The sequence below is a fragment of the Monocercomonoides exilis genome, assembly GCF_001643675.1.
Source record: "Monocercomonoides exilis strain PA203 chromosome Unknown scaffold9-1957334, whole genome shotgun sequence".
NCBI lineage: Eukaryota > Preaxostyla > Oxymonadida > Polymastigidae > Monocercomonoides > Monocercomonoides exilis.
The window spans coordinates 72,258-92,921 of record NW_027150554.1 but is presented as its reverse complement, the minus strand read 5'-3'; the positions used below and the strand labels follow the sequence as shown (position 1 = coordinate 92,921).

General features: G+C 47.6%; 2 protein-coding genes across 2 annotated transcripts; both read left to right on the top strand.

Moving 5' to 3' along the window:
• Positions 1–123: 123 nt before the first annotated feature.
• MONOS_3057 (putative Serine/threonine-protein kinase WNK1) lies at positions 124–3,419 on the top strand (the record flags this gene model as incomplete). The annotated part of the gene is made up of 4 exons (XM_067873028.1): positions 124–177; positions 249–389; positions 441–562; positions 614–3,419. The coding sequence occupies 4 exons, from the start codon at positions 124–126 to the stop codon at positions 3,342–3,344; spliced, it is 3,048 nt and encodes a 1,015-aa protein (XP_067732252.1). The 3' UTR covers positions 3,345–3,419.
• Positions 3,420–3,481: 62 nt separating this feature from the next.
• MONOS_3056 (dynein haevy chain, unidentified) lies at positions 3,482–20,662 on the top strand (the record flags this gene model as incomplete). Its single annotated transcript, XM_067873027.1, has 4 exons — positions 3,482–3,496; positions 3,581–3,721; positions 3,791–17,462; positions 17,505–20,662. The coding sequence occupies 4 exons, from the start codon at positions 3,482–3,484 to the stop codon at positions 20,660–20,662; spliced, it is 16,986 nt and encodes a 5,661-aa protein (XP_067732251.1).
• Positions 20,663–20,664: the final 2 nt, after the last annotated feature.

The following is a 20,664-nucleotide window of genomic DNA, read 5'->3' as shown; positions in this document are numbered from 1 at the left end:
ATTAAAGATCTTTTAAAATGAAGAAAAACCGAGCCCAACAACAATATAAATAATTACGAAATTATTGATGAAGAAATAACACAAAAATTTGTATCATATATAATTTAATAATGATTTTTATAAATGGATGATTTTCCAGAATACGAAGAAACTGATCCTTCAGGAAGGTACCTAAAGGTATTCCATTTCATTTAGTTTCATTATGAAAATTTGAAATTTGCATTCTTTTTTTTAAACTTCGAATCAAGCACTCAAATGTGTTTTTAGGTAGTGGCTCTTTTAAAGACGTATATGTTGCCTATGATAGTGAAAGCGGAAGAGCTGTATCATGGAATGAAATAACCTTAAAATGTTGGACTCCAAACGTTCAGCAAGAATTAATCACAGAAGTTTTCCAATACTTTTAAAAAATTAATATATTAATTTTTTATACTTAAAAGATGGATATCATTGCAGCTCTTGGGCATCCACACTTATTAGGTTTTCATCATTATTGGTTTGTACCGAAGCAAAGACAATTAATTATGATTCGTGAACTTATGAGTTCTGGCACATTGAAAGAGTTTGTTAAAGAGAAAAGATTTTATGTGCTTTCTTTAAACTGAATGGTTAGGTATATACAGGAACATGGGATTCCCAGAATGCCCGTCATCTCGAGATGGTGCAGGCAAATTTTATCTGCGCTGCACTATTTACATGAAAAGGCTCCATCTCATCCTGTCATCCATCATGATGTGAAATGTGATAATATCTGGATTGATGGGCCATCCGGAAAAGTGAAGCTGGGGGACCTTGGGCTGTCGCCTGCGATGCAAAAGAATATTCGGCACACGATTTCAGGGACGCCGCAGTTTGTGTCGCCAGAGACGATGCAAGGGAAGTCAAGCACGAAATCTGACGTCTACTCGTTTGGGCTGACGATGCTGCAGATGATGACGCTGGAGTATCCGTACGAAGAGTGCGAGAACTTTGGCTCGCTTTACAGGAAGGTCACTTCTGGAGAGCCCCCGCGCCTGCTGAACGCAGTCAAAGACGGCAAAGTGAAGAAGCTGATTTCGCTCTGTTTGACACTCGACGCCTCGAAACGCCCGTCTGCAAAGCAGCTGCTGCACCACCCGTTCTTCCAAAAGAAGGGGAAGAAGAAGAAGAAGAAGAAGAAGAGAAGTGAAAAAGAAGATGAAGCAAATAATTCAACAACTGGAAAAGAAACAGGGATGTCTGAAGAAGAGCAAAAAGATGAGGGTGCTGAAGAAAGCGAAGAAGGCGAAGAAAGTGATGATGAAGATGAAGATGATGACGAAGAAGATGATGTGACAGTTTCTGAATTGGACGAAGATGAAGTGTTTGACTGGGATGTTCCCACTCAGACACAACACAACACATCCCAGCCATCCACAAGCACTCTTCCTCTTTCCTCTCTCTCTTCTCTCTCTTCTCTCTCTTCCATCAGCCCCAGCCTCCTCTCAACCTCATCTTCCACATCCACCACATCCACCACACCCCCCAGCCCTTCAGTTGAGTGCGCCTCGCCTGCACTCCAAGTGGCTGTGGGGCAGAAGTCTCTTCCGCCTCACCTGTCTCTCCTCCTCCGCTCGATGATGGGCAGCCTGAGAGAGTCGCATCTGTCTCATCAGGAAGCTCGCTCGTCGCTGCTGGCCATTCTGAAGGAGCAGCTGGCACTGAACACGATGCGGCAGAAGGAGAAGAATGCGGCTGAGAATGCGAATGCGAATGAGAAGGGAGGGAATGGAATGATGAATTCTTCTTCTTCTTCTTCCTCTTCTTCTTCTTCAGCATTTTCAGAGCATAAAGAAGGAGACACAAAACAGATGCATCACAAACAGCAAATGAAAGAGAAGAATACGATGCAAGCACAACAACAAGGTCAGTTTGGCAGTCAACATGTGAGTGAACACACTTCAAATGATGCCTCTTCTTCTCTTCCGTCTGTCTCTTTGCTTTCTCCTCTGCCAAACACAAACACACACACAGCAATTTCTCCTTCCTCTCATCTCTCTCCTTCTGCCTCTTCCACCTCTTCTGCACCTTCATCTCCTGCTTCTCCTTCAATTGCACTCTCCCTTTCTCTTCCTTCTTCTCCTTCTCTTCCTTCTTCTCATTCCCCCTCTTCCCCCTCTTCCCCCTCATCTCCTTCCTCTCCTTCTTCTCCACCTGCACTGTCATTCTCCAAAGTGCCCATTTCCTCTGCTCCTTTCTCTTCTCTCTCATATCCACTCATCCAATCCACCCAATCTCCTCCTTCTTTCGCCCTCTCTTCGCAACACAATCAGAAACCTTATCAACATCAGCATCAGCATTCTCTTTCTCCTTCTCTTTCTCCTTCTCATTCTCATTCTCCTTCTCCTTCTCAATCCACTCAACATTCTCTATCCATTCAACACACTCAACATAATCCTCCTCCTCATCATCTTCCTTTTCCTCCTCCTCTCATTCAGAACAGCCCTCTTTCCGCACACAAAGAAGACAGGTTTTGTGCCTCTTTGGCAGACGATCTTGTTCTCTCGGGTGTCTCTCCAGGTGTCCTCAACAAGACATTCGAAGAGCTCCTCTCAAAAATCAATGCAGAAAACACCACGCGCCTTTTGGACAGCAGTCTTCCAATACAAGACACGCCATCTGAGACTATGCAACAGCGGCAGCAGCAGAAGAAGAAACAAGAAGAATGTTCAAAACAAAATGAAATAAGTAATTCTTCTTCTTCTTCTTCTTCTTCTTCTTTTGTTCAATCATCTTCCACTTCAGAAACAACAACAGCAACAAATCAACCTTCATCATCATCTTCTTCATCTTCTTCTTTTCTTTCATTTGTCAACATTTTGTTTCCTCACATGCTTCAATCCACTGACAATGCCACAGCCATTTCATCCGCTTCATCCTCTTCATCTTCTTCATCTTCTGCTCCTCTTCCATTGGACTCTCTCTCTCCTTCTTCTCTTGCTGCCTCATTCATGTCATCAACTGACGCTCTTCTGCAGTCTCTTTCTCTGCTTTCCTCTGATTTTTCTTCTCTTCCCCTGCAGCCAATGATTGAATTAGCAGACAAGGCACTGAAGAACATGTGGAATATGTATGACTCTTCTGTCAGGATGCTCTTGGCATTCTTCTTGAGCCAGATTGAAAAGGAAGAGCAGAATCAAAAAGGATCAGATGGAAGTTTGGAGGAACAGCTGGCTCAACAACAAAAGACAAAGCGGCGCATTGATGAATTAGAAGTTACTGTTTTGAAACTGATTGACTCAGCCAAGACTCATTTTCATCAACAGCAAGAAGGATTTCTTAATGCGTTGACACAAGCATTTACTAATAAAAATGGTACAATTTAGAATGTATTTAAGCAACTTATTCTATTTTTGTTTTCATTTCAAAAATTTCCGAAAAAAAAATTTGATCAGAAATTACCATATTCATTTGTTCTCAAAGCAGTTACAAATATAATTTTGCTCAAAAATTGCTATTTGTAATGGAGCAACAATTTGTTTGACCTTTTATATGAATTAAAAGCACCATTTTCTCCTTCATCTTAAAATTTATTAATTTTTTTAATCTTTAAATACAACAGCAAGCCCAAAAACTTGAAAAACAGCTAATTCCATCTCTTAAAGATGTTGTTCGAATGAACACATATGATGGATGGGCAGCTTTTAGAAATTCTTTAACAAAAATTCCAAGTGGAACATTTTCGTCAAGAGTCTCACAAGAGGTTTCTGTTTCATTTTTTGTGTCATTTATTTTCTGAACTATAAAAAACATGATTCTGCTCCAACTTCAGTTAAACGAACTGCTGCAGCAATCATATACACTAGTGACAACGACTCCACAGCTTAAATCACTCAACCTCGCATCTTTGCTTATTCAGACATTTCCTTCAGTTTTTGCACCAACAACTGTCACTTCACATACCTCTTCACAAGCACTTACACCTCTTCCAAAGTCAATAGCAAAAAGTCAAACTGATAGCCCAATTCAATCATCTAACCGAAAGTCTGTTGCAATATCGAATTGGTCCAACAGACAACCAATGAAGGCAAAAGATAAGGTTCCAGCTCGTCTTCCATCACTCTCCACATCCTCTTCTCTGCAGGCACCTACTCCAACAATTCGAACACTACAAAGCGAATCTCTTGCTCAGTTGCTTACGTTTGACGAGCGCGAACTTGAGTCGTATGCCTTGCCATTGCGAAGGTCAGAGATGTCTGCTCCAAAGGGAGGCAAATGGAACGTGATGGGAAAAGAAGGAGTGACCCACTTTGGCCACTCTGGCGGAAGGGGTGTTGGCGGATTGAGATTGCTGGGCGAAGAAGGAAGCGATGGCAGTCTCACAGAAACTAACAGAGGCGCTTCAAAAGAATACAAATTCTCCAAAAGTGGTGCCGTCACTGAGCGTTCGAGGCCGACGCCACATTCAGCGTCGATGAAGCGAGGCAACCAAACCGACCTGATTTCCTCTCAGCTGAAAACACAGAGAACAATTCAGTCGCTTTCAGCCAGTGACACTCGAAGGCATTCGGAAAGCAGTCTGACTCCTCTTCTGCCAACTGGCGGAAGATTACAGACACAAAAACAGGATGCAACAGCATCATCTTCAGCTGCGTCTCCAACTGCACTCACATCAAACACTTCATCGCCCCTGACATCTCGAATGGATGGAAGACGCCTCCCTCCTCTTTCCACATCTTCTCCTCGCTCTCCCATCCGCAAAGCCCCCACACCCGATGCGCAGGCTGCCAAGACGCTGCAGACGGTGAATGATGTGCTCGCATACTTTGCTGGCTGCGGTAAAGACGATCCAGTCAAGTTTGTCTACATGAACATCCGCCATCCCCCCAAACGCGATCCAAATGCAGTTGATGTTCCACGCTTTGCATACGATCCATACGATCTGGTTGTTGTACCGAAGGAGGCAGTGGAGCCAGAGCATTACATCTTCTCTGTGTCTGGCGTGGTGCATGTGATGCCCTCAGAAAGCGAGAGGATGAAGTGGAGGCACCAAATGAGAGAGAAGAAGAAGAGGAACAGGATTCTTGCTCAGCAGCAAAAGAAGCCTCAACAACAACAACAGCAGCAGCAGAAAGAGGGAGAGGAGGAAGAAGGAGAAGAAGGAGAGCAGCAATCAGACAGCGAATTGGACAATGTGTTGGCACATGCAGAAGAGCAGGAGAACGAAGAGGAGAAGCAGAGGCAAAAGAACAACCCGCTCTTCTTTTTGAGGAAAGCCGACAAAAACAAAGCAGCCGACAGCAGCGAGACGGAAGCTATTTCTGTGTCTGACTTTGTGAGAGAGGCGATGATATTCCATTCGCTGCAAAAGATCCCCTTCTTCCGCATGTATCACCTGGGCAAGAGCTTTTCTGTGTGGCGCAGAGAAATCCGCTACAAAATCTACTGCAACCACAAAAGAGCTGTCACTCGCAGCCTGTTTGCTGCCCACCGCTGCTTCTGTGCTGCTCTTTCTGCGCTGTGCAAGTTGTATTTTGAGGTCACACTGCATCCGCCAGTGCTGATAGACGCAGAGAGGAAGGGGGCGATGGAGATGGGGGAGTTTATTGAAGGGCAGGCAGCGCAAAGAGAGAAGACGAAGGCGGCGGTGCAGAGAGCGTCGTTGGGAATGGTCCAGGCATCAGCGCAGGTGGTGGTGGATGTGATGACACGAGCGACGCAGGCAGAGCAAAGAGAGGCGAAGGAAGAAGAGGCAGCTGATTATGCACTGGCAATGATGATCACAGCAACGCAGGTGGGGAAGTCGATGGCGCAGCAGAAGAAGGAGAAAGAAGCGAAGCAGAGGTCGATTCAGATTGCGAGAGAGGAAGAGAGGATGTTGGGGAGGTTTGTGGTGGTGCTGGACTATTTGTGTGTGGAGAATCTGTTTGACACGATGGTGCAGTCAGTTGTGGAAGAGGCGAAGACATTCACAATGTTTCTGAATGCGAAGAAGGCTCTGTTTACTGTTCAGTTCCGGTTTGTGCAGAAGGAAGCGAAGAAGAAGAGGAAAGGGAAGAAGAAAGAGAAGACGAATGAAATGCTGAAGATGAGAAAGCCAAAGGCACTTGCAATAAAAGGAGCGAAGGATGATGAAGAGAACGAGAATGAGAATGGAATGAATGAAAGAGAGAAAGAAAACAATGTCAACAAAGAAGAAGAAGAGGAAGAAAACATGAATGGTGAAAACAACGATAATCCAAATGCGGTTAACGAAGAAAGCGAAGAAGAAGAAGATGATGAGGAAGAAGAAGATGAGGGCGATGAACAAAAGGGCAAAGACAATAATGAAAATGAATATAACTCTAATGTGAATGGAAACAATGGCCAATTGCAATCCACCTTGAATGCACAACCTTCTTCTTTCTCAACCTCTGCGTCATCTTCTGCTCTTCCCACGCTGAATAACACATACGCATTGTCCAACACATCCATATACCCTCTTCCTGCCTCTTCTCCTTTCTCTTCCACTTTATCCACCACCTCATCTCCTCTTAAAAGAGGACTTAACAACCGCTCTCCCTCTCCTTCTTCTCTCCCTCCCTCGTCCAACGCACCTTCCTTTTCCAGCCGCTTCTTCCCCCAGCCTCATCTGACACCTTCAGGCAAGCCAGCAGAAGCTGATCTGGCGATGAATCCTGACTGTGCTCTCGTCCACCGCATTGTCGATGCCACCATCAGCGAGGGCATTTCTGTTCTGTGCAGCGCCGACAGGCCGTTGGGAATTGGGCAGCATCGCTCGCTTTTGCCGAAGGAGGCGCCAGTTGGACTCGATCTGCGGCAGATGCTGGCAGCAAATGCGCACTTTGTGAAGGCGAAGGAGGAGATACACAGAGTGATAGAGGAGTCATACGCAAGGGCTGAGCAGCATCTGCAGAGGTTCTATCCACTCAGCCAGATCTTCATCCATTCTCTGAAGTGGGACACCGACGCCTACTGTGCAGAGACGAAGGATGTGCAGATGATTGCTGAGCATCTGAACATGGTTGACCAGTGGCTGGCAGACATCAGCAGAATCAACGTGAGTGTTGTGTGTGGCATCCTCAACATGGACGCACGGGCGCTCAAACAGGACTTGCTCCCGGTGGCAACAGAGACAGGCATACAGATCAAGGCACATCTGCACAATCTGTTCAACGAGAAGGCGAAGGCGGTGGAGGAGCAGCTGAAAAAGAGCATTGAAACATTGAACACTCTTCCCCACCATCTCAGTGAATATTGCAGTTATCTCCTTCAGCTGCGTGCCATCAAAGACACATCTGCTTTTTTGGTCTCTGAAATTGCCTCGACAGACGAGATGCGCCGTTTGTGTGATGCTCACAACACATCCTTTTCGCTGGAGGAGCAGCAGCTGCACAGCTCCATCCACGAGCTGCTGGTAGAGTTCCAACAGACGCTCACCCGAAGCGAAGAGCAGAGCGAGGCGCAGCGGGCAAGGATGATCAATGCACTGAACAAGGAAGTGCAGAAGCTGGAGACAGACACGCTGCAGACACACTCCGACCTCAACCAGGGCATCTTGGTGGACGAGTCGACAGAGCCAAAGGCAGCGCTACAGCGGCTGGATGTGATTGGGTCTATTGTGGAGCAGTACAAAGAGAGGAAGAGTGTGCTGGAAGGGTATCAGCAGACACTCGGCATTGACGAGCTGAAGTTTCCGAATGTGTCTCGGTGTGTCTTCAGACATCAGCAGCGCCGTCTCGTTTGGCAGTCGCAGAGTGCTCTGCAGTTGGCAATGACTGAATGGAAGATGACACAGCTGGCTGAGCTGAATGCAGCTGAAGTGACAGAAGAAGCACAGCGCATCAACAGCGACGCCAGAAAGGCAGCTGCACAGGAGAAAGTAGACCTGCCAGGAGAAAACGAGCACGATTCTGTGCTGAAGAAGCTGATAGACACGATTGATGAGTTTCTTCCCTATCTGCCTCTGTTGCGTGCAGTGTGTGTGCCAGCGATGCAGCCGCGTCATTGGCGGATGGTGTTCGAGCTGTTTGGGAGGACATGGACAGCGACAGTCAACCTGGCGCAGTTCCTGTCGATGAATGTGACACAGTTCAGACAGCAAATCTTCGAAATCTCAGCTGTTGCAAAAGGAGAATATGAGATTTCAGTCAAGTTGGAGTCAATCAAAGCGAAGTGGAGGGCAGCGTGCTTTGAGATGGCTGCTCCACAAAACAACAGCATCTCAATCACTTCTTCTCAACAACAGCAGCAGCAACAACAACAGTCAATGCAACATGGTAATGGTAATAGTAATAATCAGGAAAAGAAAGGGAAGCGTCCAGATTCTTCATCCGATCCAGCCATCTTGTCGAAGACAGGCGCAGCACACAAACCGCATGTGCTGCTGATGCTCAATCAAACGCAGCTTCTGAAGCTGAAAGCAGACGCTGAGGAAGATCTGATACAACTTCAGGTCATCATCGCCTCTCCATTTGTGTCGCCGATTCTGAAAGAGGCTGTCATGTGGAATGAAACACTGGGGCAGATGAATGAGTTCATATCGCATGCAGCTGTCTGTCAGAAGGAGTGGCTTCTCTTATCACAGCTCTTTGCTCCTTTTATGGCTGATTCTGCTTTCTCTTCTTCTTCTTCGTCTGCATCATCAGCTTCTTCAGCTTCATCTGCTAACAAATCTGCCAATCAAATAGCACCTCCGCTGTCTCCTTCTTCTTCTCTTTCGTCTGCCATTGCAGCCGCTAACGATTCATTTGTACAGAACAATCTTCCTCTAAAACAACTACTGCCTCGTTTTGTAGAGATGGACAAGTGTTGGAAGAAAGTGATGACAGCTGTGCAGGCAACTGTGGCGTGTCTCAGATGCTCTCAAATTCCCGATGCCATTCAAGAAATGGAGAAGGTGACTGCTCTTTCTGAGGAGATAAGAGCGTCGCTGGACGGCTGGCTGGCAGAGAAGCGAAGAGCCTTCCCGCGCTTCTTCCTTTTGACAGACGCTGAACTCATTGAGCTGCTCTGCAACACAGCTACATTTCCAGTCAATCCGTCTTTCGTTCAGCCACTCATCAGCAAAATGTATGAGCCAATTCGCCGATTGACGCTGTCTGTATCAAACGAAGCCAAAAGGCGTGTGATGCGATCTGCACAGCGCACACCAACGGAAGAAGGGGCAGGAAGGATTGCACGTGGCGATGGTACAAATGGGGCAGCGGAAGAGGCAGCACAGCCAGATGTGATTGAAGGCGTTGAAGGTGTTGGGGGAGAGGAGATGCGATTGGCAGAGCCTGTTTTGGTGAGAGGAGCGATTGAGCAGTGGATGAAGCTGTTTGACAGCAGAACTCACAGCACAATCAACAGACTCATCCAAAAATCCCTCGGTTTAGCTGCAGCTTCTGCTGCAGCATCGTCCAATTTTGATTGGACAGCCAGTTTCCCTCTGCAAGTCGTGTCTGTGACATCGCAGATTCTCAACTCACATTCTGTTTCATCTGCACTCGACAGACTTTTCAAAGGCGATTCATCGGCACTCGAAAAGGAGAAAGCAACAGTCGATGAAGATTTAAAGAAGTTGTCTGAAATTCTGAGAAGAGGCATTTCAAACAAAGACGAAGATGATTTTGAGAAACACCAAACATCTGCTACGCAAAAGCTTCCAACAGAAACAGCATCATCAGCATCACTTCAGCCTCTTCAAAGATTGAATTTTGACAATCAGATTCTGCTGAAGTTGTATTCACGAGATGTTGTGAGCAGTCTGATTGAAGCGAAGGAGAGGCATTTGTCACAAAATGTGTTGTCATCAAATGGAGAATCGCTTAGCGAAGAAGAACAGCTGCAGATGTCCCAGCCATCCTCTCCGGAGAAAGAGTGGATTCTTAGGCACACCTTTAGCCAGTTCATCCAATACTTCTACGACTCAGAAAGCGAGCGCTGTGTGGTGCAGCAGGGGCTGAATAGATTCGAATACGGCTGCAACTACCTCGGCGCCTTTCAGCACCTGTGCATCACACCTCACACAGCACGGGTGTTTGCATCACTTTCGTCTGCGCTCTTTCTGAATGCCATTTCCGATGTGTGCGGGGTGGATGGTGTGGGGAAAACTGAAACAATACGCGAATTTTCAAACTTCCTCGGCCGCTCTTTTGCGCTGATGAGGATCAATGCAGGCGAGCAGAATGCACAGCTGATCATGTCTCGGCTGTCTGGGCTGGCACAGATTGGGCGCATGGTGTGTGTGGAAGGGCTGAAGGAGTTTGCGGAGGAGAAGACACTTGCACTCGTCAGCGAACTTTTGCTGTCCATTCAGCACTCCATTCAGTCTGCAAAGCCAGTGTTTGATTTCAATGGCGCGCAGAATCCACTCCACAAACAGTCTGCCTTCTTTGTGGTTACCACAGAAACAAACAATCCAAGACACAAAGTGTTGTTCGATTCGACTGCTCCATCCGTGGCAGCATTCTCCACGCTGCTTCGTCCAGTGACGATGACAACGCCTGATTCGCTCCCCATTCTGAACTCGTTTCTTGTTGTGGCTGGGCTGAATTCATCGGAACAGCACACACTCGATTTGGCATCTCGTCTGGCGCGGCTGATGACACTCTGCCAGACGAATCTCTCTCGTCTGGCACAATGCCATCTCTCCCTCCGCACATTCAAGACATGCATTTCTCGTGCTGGAGTGCTGAAGAAGCAGAAGGAGGAAAGCGGATCAGTCACACAGAAGGAAGAAGAACTGTTGCTGATGAATGCACTTTCTGAGGTGTTTCAGTCAAAGCTTGCAGAAGCGGACTTCAAAAAGTTCAAAGTGTTTCTGAAGGAGATGTTTGAAATCGAATCGTTCACATCAGAGGGAACATCTGCCATGCCGTCTGGAATGCAGACTCCTTCTGAAGTGACTTTGGCTCAACTCCACATGGAAAAGGACCCACTGGTTGTCTCTTTCCTTTCTCAATACCGTCAACTCTATTCGTCTCTCGTCAGCGTTTTATCTGTTCAATCTGTTGCTCCATCTTCCGCCTTTTTCCGCTCAGCTGCAAAGCTTGTTGATGCGCTTTGGTGTGGTGGGAGAGTTGGAAATGGGAATGACGAGGATGTTAGGAAGGGTGTGATACTAGCTGGCAGCGCTGGAATCGGAAAGACAACTCTTTTGAAGGCTATTTGCAATGCAGTGAATGATGTGCACGAGAGAAGAGTGAAGTATGAGTTGCAAATGAAAGAAGGAGAGAAAGAGAAAACTCAAGAAAAACAAGCTGAAACAAACTACAAGAATCATGAAGTGAATGAAAGCAAACAGGAAGAGCAACAGAAAGATAGCGAAATCCAATCCGATAATTCCGCTGAAGCTGAACAAAGTGAAGTCAAAAATGAGGAAGAAGGAGAAATTGAGCCAGTGACAAGTGATTACGGACAGATGAAGCTGCATATTCTTCATTCGATGGCAGATGATATGGATATGCTTATTGGCACATTCGATTCACAGACAAGCAAATGGAAAGATGGAGTCATTCCACAGCTGATAAAAAGCATAATCGCAGAAGAATCTCTTCTCACTGCAGAAGAGGCAGCAAAGGTGATGTATCCTGCACATCACATCATTGTGATTGATGGAGTTCTATCACATCCTCTTGTCTCTACACTCGCCTCGTGTTTGGACTCTGACCATTCACTCTGCCTTCCTTCAGGAGAGCTCCTACTTATTCCAGAGTGTGTGACCATCCTCTTTGAGACTGCCTCTCTGAAAGAGGCATCACCATCGCTGCTTGCGAGATGTGCTTCAGTTGTGTTGGAGGATGAGCTGTTCAACATCGACGATATGTGCACACTGTGGAAGAAGCAGTTTCTGGCTGCATTTCCAACACTCACAACATGCATTGAGAGTGCTCTTCGTTTTCTCGTCAATCCTGTCATCAGTTTCTTCAAGTCACATGCAGACACTCCAAAAGAATTTCCGAGAAAAGAGAGTTCAACACAGCCAGCAAACGATCTCTCATCGCAAATGAGTGAGTCTTCACAAACACTTCCACTGCGCCCAATAGCTTCTGTGACAGTCCCTTCTCTTCTCCTCAACTTCTTCACACTCTTCACAAATATCGCAAAGGAATCAGCAGCTTCCAGACTGCTCCGAAAGAGCAGGCTGAGCGGGAAATTTGATCATTCTGATGGATATTCCGCACTCCATTCAGACTCCATTCCATTATCTGCTCAACAGACATCTGCTAAAATCTCATCTGCCTCTCTAAAAACAGGGAGAGTGCCTTCAAAAGCTTCTGCCTCGCAACTTAGCTCTGCTGTTTCCGCAGATCGCTCAGCCATGCCCACGCAACCAGGCACACCAAACACACCATCAGCATCGCGTTCAATGGAAAAACTGTCGATTGAGCGAAGAAAGGAACATGTTGACATCATTCTTCAATCAATGCTTAATCCAGTTGAAGTGCAGCCAATTCCCAGTTGGCATTTGCCACTCCCAATTTCAATATCACACACAGCAATACCTGTTCAATTTCCGTTCGAAAGCTATCCCTCATCTTTGGCAGCTAAGCATTGCTTATTCGCTCTCATCTGGACATTCGGTGCGTGTCTAGATGCTCAAAGCAAGAAGCGCTTTAATGACTATCTTATTAGCCTCATCTCGATGGATGCTGCTGCAGCTGCTTCGTCGATGTCTGCTGAACAATACAACCCGAAGCCTGCAGCATCGCTGAGTCGTGCTCCTTCTTCGTCTGTTTTGCGCAGCCAAACCAACGCGAGCAGCGAAGCGATGGTTGCGTTTATTATGGACATCACGTTCCCACGTGGATGCTCAGTGTTTGATGTGGTTGTAAATGACACAACACAGACGCCTTCGTGGGACAGATGGTCGGTGCATGCACCGAGTGTGCTGAAGAGAGAAAGAGAGAAGGAGCGGCAGACACTCGCAGTGGAGGAGCAATTTGTGTGGACAGAAGAGTCAGTCTCGGCTGCACTGGTTGTCAACACACTGCTGAATGCTCATAGAAATGTGCTTGTTGTAGGTGACGGAGGAAGCGGGAAGACTGAGACGCTGAAGAGGGCTGTCTCACTCACACACCTCTTCGGAACTATGAGTCGCTCCACACTCCGCTCTAATGCGACAGACACAAACAGCGATCTGCCAAACGAACTGAACGAGACGATGCACATCAGTCTGTCGCGTCAGGCAACCTCTGCCGACATCAAAAAGCAGATCACACAGAAGATGTCGCATCGAAGCAGCACAATCTTCGGACCAGCCATAGGCAAGCAGGCTGTTCTACTCATTGATGATGCAGACACGATGCTGTATGAACACGAAAAGCGAACAGCACCACAAAGTTCTGTTGCCAATCAGCCGCTTTCACTCATTCGACAGCTGGTTGAGCAGAACGAACTGTTCAGCACAGACTCAAAGGAAGCTGTGAGCATAACGGACACATCCGTCTTGCTCAACTGCTCTCTGCCTCCAAACATGTCCACTCTTTCTGACTCATCTCAGTCGCAGTCTCGCTATTCTCTGTCACAAGCGTGTTTGGGAAGGCTAGCACATCGCTTCCACATCGTCTCTCTTCCACCTCTATCTCTTCCATCGCAGACGAAGATTGTGTCTTCTATGATCAACTCTGCCTTTTCGCATCCCAATCAGCCGATGTCTGCATCGATACAGTCATTCACTGCACATCTTGCAGATGCAATTGTCTCTCTCAATCAGAAGATGAATGCACACTTCCAACAGACATCTTCACTCACTCAGCACTATCAGTTCAATCTCCACGACTTGCTGAAACTGACACGAAGCATCGTTCACTTCAGCGTTCCTATCATTCTCGACTCGCTTTCTCTTCTCTCCTTCCAATCACAATCGTATTTTGCCTCCAAGTCAATCAGTCCGTCTTGCTCTTCATCTCCTTTCACTCTGTCCAAACTGTTTCTCCACGAGGCATGTCGTGTCTATCGCGACCGTCTTGTCACTGAAGCTGATCAGAATGTGTTTGATGAACAGTTGTCGAGTGTGGCGAAGGAGTCGCTGGGTTCATTTTCGGAATCTCTTTCAGGGCAGATATCGAGAGAGTTGGACGCGCCAAGCAAGCTTCTGTTTGCTAACTATGAAGAACCAAAGGCGAACAATGAAGAAAGCGAAGAATCCGAAAATGAAGAAGAAAAGGTCGCAAAAGCGTTGAAAAATCGTTTGAAACAGAAGAAAGAGTATCGCAATTTTGGAGATGCAGACGCACTCGAAAAGATTCTTTATGCCAATCTTGAGAAGTACAACGAGCTTGCCAGCAAGCAAAGTGTTGAACAAGAAAAGAAAAAGAAAAAGAAGGAAAAAGAGAAGAAAGAGACGGAAGAGAAGGATTATTTGCAATCAACTGGGCAGATGCTGCGTCCAATTCAGATTGAGTTCTTTTGGGATGCCATCTGCCATCTCACTCGCTTATCTCGTCTGTTGCACCTTCCTCTTCAGCATTCACTTTTGGTCAGCCGCACAAGAACAGGCCGAACGTCGCTTGCTCGTCTGGCAGCGTGGATGAATGGAGATACGTTTGATACACCCAGCCTATCATCATCATATGGAATGGAGCAATTTAGAGAGCACATGAAGAGGCTGCAGGAGAAGGCAGGGAAGGAAGAAGGCGGTGTGGTGCTGTGCATTACAGACAAGCACATTGAGAAGAAGAGCCATCAGTGGATTCTGAAAGAGATCAACACGCTGCTCGTTGAAGGAGTGTTGCCTGACTTGTGGACGAAAGAAGAGGAAGACAAATTGGTGGAGTGCTTGAGAAAGTGGATGACGCCTTCTGAAGATGAACTTGCGTTGGGGTCAGAAGATGAGGCAGAGTTTGAGCTGGACAGAGAAGATGTACTCAGCTTCTTCTACAACAACATCAAGAAGCATTTCCACGTTGTATTCTGTGTAAGTCCTGACCCAACTGTTCTATCTTCCATCTTCTCTTCCTATCCAGGTGTGCTAAAGAGATGCACACTCGATTGGTTCACAGAGCCATCTGAAGAGAGTTTGTATCAGATTGCCTGGAAGCGGGCGTCGCGCTGGAACATCCAAGAAATCCAGCGGAAGACCCTCACCAAATGCTGCGTGAATGTGCACAAAGTGGCTGAGCGACTGGCGGCACAATGCGAAGCACAGACAGGCACAGCGTCGTACATCTCGCTGGCATCATTCTCGCTGCTGTTGGATTCGTTTGAGGCGGTTGAGAAAGAGTTGGAGACGAACCTGTCGAAGGAGATTGGTACAGTCAGCAATGCACTGAAAGTAAAAGAGACAATTCTTTCTGCAAAAAGACAGATTTCAGAGAAATTGAAGCTGCTGATGTCAAAGTTGGCATCGAGTGAAGATGATGTTAAACAACATGAGAACATCTTGGCAAAACACAATGCGCTCATCCAACAGAGAGAAAATGAGCTGAACGAGGAAAACAAGAAAGTGAATGAATACTCCTCGCAAGTGAATCAGCTCAGACAAAATACACAGGCAAAGTTCGATGCTGTGATGCAGCGCTACAACGAGGCACTGGGGCTGCTGCAGACGCTGCAGCGAGAAGACTTCAACGAAGTGAAGCAGCTTGTCCGCCCACCTGAATCAGTGACACTTGTGATGCAGGCTGTGTCACTGGTATTCCGAGAGCAGCAGACATGGGACTCGGCAAAGAAGCTGTTGGGCTCAGATATCGTGGCACGGATAGAGGACTTCGACAAGACGACGCTGGATGAGACAATCCAGAAGCAGCTCAGCAAAACGTACATTCAGTCACCAAAGTTCCAGCCAGACATTATCGGTACAAGCAGCCTCCCTGCAAAGGGGCTGTGTATGTGGGTGCATGCACTCTACGATTACAGCCAGATGCTGAAGGAGGAAGAGCCAAACACAGAGAAGCTGAAGGAGATGGAGAAGGTACTTGGCGAGATGCAGAAAGTGGCTGATGAAAAAGAAGAGCTGCTGAACAAGGCGAAAGCAGAACATGATGCTGCATTTGGAGAATTCTCCACTTCATCCACACGCAAAACGAATGCATCGGCTGCTGTTGACGAGACCAATGCCAAAATTCAGCGGTGTGAGCGTCTGCTGCAGCTGATGATGGAGGAAGAGGAGGAGTGGAAGGAGAAGCTGAACCAGCTGGGGAAGAAGATGGCCAGCCTCCACGGAGATGCTCTGATTGCCTCTGGTTATCTCGCTTATCTCGGCCCATTCTCTGGAGAGTGGCGGCGTGAGATCATCACTGAATGGGAGCTGGCCTTCAAAAAGGAATCTCTTCCGTTTTCAGAAGAGAAAGAATTCTACCTCGATGCTCTCCTGTCGACACCAAAACAGATCCGCAACTGGTGCCGTGCAGGCCTGTTGAATGACTCTGTGACAATCTCCAATGCCATCCTGCTGATGCGTAGCCAGAAGACGTGTGTGCTAGTTGACCCAGACAGAACAGCTACAGAGTTTCTGAAGCAGACGTGGGCAGCAGAGAGAGAGATGAAAGTGGTCAAGCAGGGCGACCCTTCCTTCGACGAGGTGATGGAAGAGTGCCTCACAAACGGATTCCCGCTGCTTGTCGAGCACATTGGCGAGACACTCTTCGAAGACTCGCTTGTCCGCGTACTCAAACGCGGCAGGGCAACAACAGTGCGAATTGGGTCGAATCCGAATGTACCTGTTTCTCCGAACTTTGTTCTCATTTTGGCAACGCAGCTGCGCCAGCCGAAGTTCAAGTCAGACATCTTTGCCGACTGCACAGTCATCAACTTCACTGTCACGCCTGCTGGTATCGAAGAAGAGTTTCTGTCTGCCATCACAAAGAAGATGGTACCGAGTGTTGCCTCTGGGTTTGACGAGGCGATGGAGGCAGCAGCTGAAAATGTGGCTGAGTGTGAAAAGAAGGAGAGTGCCCTGATGATCACTCTGTCTGCTTCCACTTCACAGGCCATTGAGAAAGACGAAGCGCTTCTGTCAGTCGAAGCAATGCGGAATGAGTCTCATGCTGTGAAGGAGAAGACACAAATGATTGCTGAGCAGACAGTGGCACTTACAATGGCGAGAGAAGAGCTGCGTCCTGTGGCCAGACGAGCGGCCCAGCTGTTCTTTGCAGCCAATGAAATGAGGAATGTGTGCTCGCTGTATCAGTTTTCGATTCCATCGATGAGAGGAATGGTGTTGAGGGGCGTGGAGCAGTGGATGAAGGCAGAAGCAGCAGATGGAAGCGAACTGTTTGAGCAGTCGAATGGGAAAGAAAATGGAGCGAGCAGCCAACAAAGCACAATCACACAACATCTGAACACTTCATCAACTTCTCCTTCAACATCTCCTTCTGCTTCTGCTTCTGCTGCTTCTTCTTCTCCATCTCCACTTCCTATTTCTCTCGACACTTCATCCTCTGAATATTACACCTCTCAACACACCACCCCAATCCCGTGTGTGCGTTTGCACAGCCTCTTCTCTCTCTCCAAGCAGCAGCTGAGCACTCTTCTCGACGCTGTCATGAAGAGCGTGTGTATTCGCATTGCGCGCAGTCTGTTTGAAACTGATCGGCTCATCTTTGCTTTTATGGCAGTTGTGGTCACATCTTATTCTGATGGGTACATTTCACCTGAAGAAGCTAATCTGATCATCCGATGCTTCAATGCAGACAGTGCAAATTGCACAAATAGCAGGAAAACTGACATTTCACAAACATTCACCCCATCTTCTCCTCTGCACATCACCTCCTCTTCTACTCCATTCACCCAGCAATCTTCTGAAGCATCAGTTGAAACTCACTCAGAGTCTGAACAAGAGTCCAAACCAGAAGATAACAAGCCACCATTTGAACTCACAGAAGCACAACACAAGGCACTTCTGCAGTTGGAGTCACTGAAACATGTGGAAGCACCAACCATTCTGCAACTCTCTCGCAACGAAAAGAAACAGTCTTTAGATGGAACCAGGGACGAGTTCAGATCTCCCTCTCCTTTGGAAACAAAGCAGACTGAAAAAGGACTAAACGACGAAGAGATTCTTGCGGCTGTTGCGTCGCGTGCAGCGTCGAGAAACCGATCTGTTTCGAGGAGTCGGCGGGGAACAGCAGCTTCTTCACGGACACACACAGCTCAATCATCTTCTGCTGCTGGCGGTGGTGCTGGTGGTGCTGTCTTCACGACCATCCTTCCTTCGCAGGAGACACAGCCATTCGTGGGGCTGACTGCCTCTCTTTCGAACCAAGCCACCGCTGCTGGGTGGGCAAAGTGGATGAGCAGTGCTTTTGTTGATGAACAGATGCCAGAGCCCTTCCAGCACTCGCTCACTCCACTCTTAAAACTGCTGCTTGTTCGTATTCTGAAAGAAGACGTGTTTCTCTCTCAGGTCTCGCAAGTTGTGAAGGCAAAGTTGGGGCCAGAGATTCTAAAGCTTCCGGAGACAGACAACTTTGTGAAGATGATTGAAAGAGTCGATGCACGCACACCCATTGTGATCATCCACGAACACGGATACAACCCTCTCCAGCACCTGCTCACCACAAACGACACCGAAGACCCCACAGAGCTGTCGAAGCGGTTTGTGAGCATTTCTTTGAAGAAGCTGAAACCGGGTGATGTGAAGCAGATCATTGCGAAGGCAAAGGAGAGCGCGTCGTGGGTGTTTCTGCGCGATGCTGAGCAGATGGTTGCGAACAGTGGCCATCTTCTGATCGACTTCGTGAGCGGGGTGCGTGCTGTGCGGCAGGTGAATCCGCTGTTCCGCCTGGTTGTCACAGCTGAGGTGGATCGAAAGCGCAATGCATGTGCTCTTCCGCAGATGGTAATACACGACAGCTACAAGCTCGTCATCTCTCCCCCATCGAGTCTCAGCGGACGTTTGCTCCACACAATTGCACTGGCAAAGAAGCATTCGAAATGTGCAGAAGGAGACGAAGACGAAGACGAGGTGTGGCAGCGGCTGAGTGTAGCGTTGGTGCTGTTCCACTCGTTCTGTGTGGAGAAGCAGCGCATTCAGCAGACACTTTCATTGCAGCACCCGACGACTGTGCGGAAGACATCGTGGAATGAAAGCGATTTTGCAGCTGCGATGAAGCTGATGGAGCAGCTGTATGTGGCATATACACACAACGTGAAGCAGCACGATGTGGAGGAAGAAGACGACGAAAGAGACAGCATTTCATCTCTTATTGAGGCAATCCGCTTGTCAGTCGCACAGAACATTTACGGCGGACATCTCTCTTCTCGAATGGCAAAGGCATCGCTCGATGCCATCTTCGACTTCTTCTTCAACGAACATCTGCTCACTCCCATCTACTTTGCCTGTCTGTTGGGCAAAGATGCCTCAGAGTGTGCTGACGTGTGCCGCAGCCTGGAAACAATCGAGGCGTTTGTGCAGCAAGGCGGAGGGGAGCAGCTGTCAGAACTCATTCCGCTTCCTCTTTCAATGCGCCGGGCGGCTGCGCTGGCTGAAGCAGAGAGATGGACACAGCAGCTGGGAAGGATGGCGGTGCATGTGTCAAACATCCTCGGCAGCTCGATTGTTCTGACGGATGAGACAACGCAAAATGAGGATGGGACACGCAGAGGAAGTGGGGGTGGGAGTGCGATAGGTGCTGTGGAGAGCAAAGAGAACAGTGCAAAAGAAGAAACAGATGAAAAAGAAGCCAAAAATGAATCAGAACAGCAACTCGATGCAAAAAAGAATCAAATTGTGGATCGTATTCTGAAGGCGCTGCCTGAGCGCATCAGTCACAAAGTGGTTGGACAGCAGCTGCAGATGTCACCAAGTGAGGCAAACTATGCAAGTGTCGATGAATCATACAGCGAAGGATCAGATGAAGGTGACGATGATGATGAGAATGAAGATGAGGAATACGGAGAAGAAGAAGAAGAAGAAGAGAGTGTGTATCATGAGCATGCGAAGATCCTTGATTTCTCAGACATCGACGATCCGATTCTACTCAGTCTGCGCGAAGAGGCCAAGCAGTGGAACAGGGCAATTGATGACATCCGCTCCTCTCTGCGCTCTCTTTCGAGTGAGGCAGCTGCTCTGCCGCCTCATCGCCGCTCTTCGACAGCAGCTGCAGCAAGACTCCTCCGCTCGCTCCAGATGAATGAGACTCCAGGAAGATGGCTGGAGCTGCTGCCCATTCACAAGCAGAGGGCAAAGGCAGCGATGAAGCTGGAGAACATTGAGTGCTTCCTGCTTTGTGTGCAGAGAGCTGTTTATGCTGTGGACACAGCACTGCGTTCAGTCGTTGCTAATCAGCCGCTCCGGCTTGTTCTCAGCGCCTTGTTCAATCCGGAGGCGATGATTGACTCGATTGCGCGCCACTTTGCACGATGCACAGGGAAAAGCTTGAAGTCGATTCGGTTGGAAGGAAATTTGGTTGGAGAAGCTGCGGAAAATGAGGAGAAAAAAGGATTTGAGAAAGAAAAGCCAATCATTATTGAAGGGCTTTCTCTTGTTGGAACAGAACTCCAACGAGAAACTGGAAAATTGGAAGAGCTTTCTTCGATGCGCTTCACTTCTCCTCTGCCATCAGTTATACTTACCCCTTCTTCCTCTGTGCTCAACCAGGATACAAATTATTCAACTGATAACACACCAAATGAACAGATTTATTATTATTGCCCTCTCCTTCATGAACCCAGAGCAAATCAAGCTCATACCAATAAAAATTTGTTCATTAAATTACCAACTTCAGATCGAGAAAAATGGAAACGCTATCAAGTTGTTACTATTTGCGAATAAAT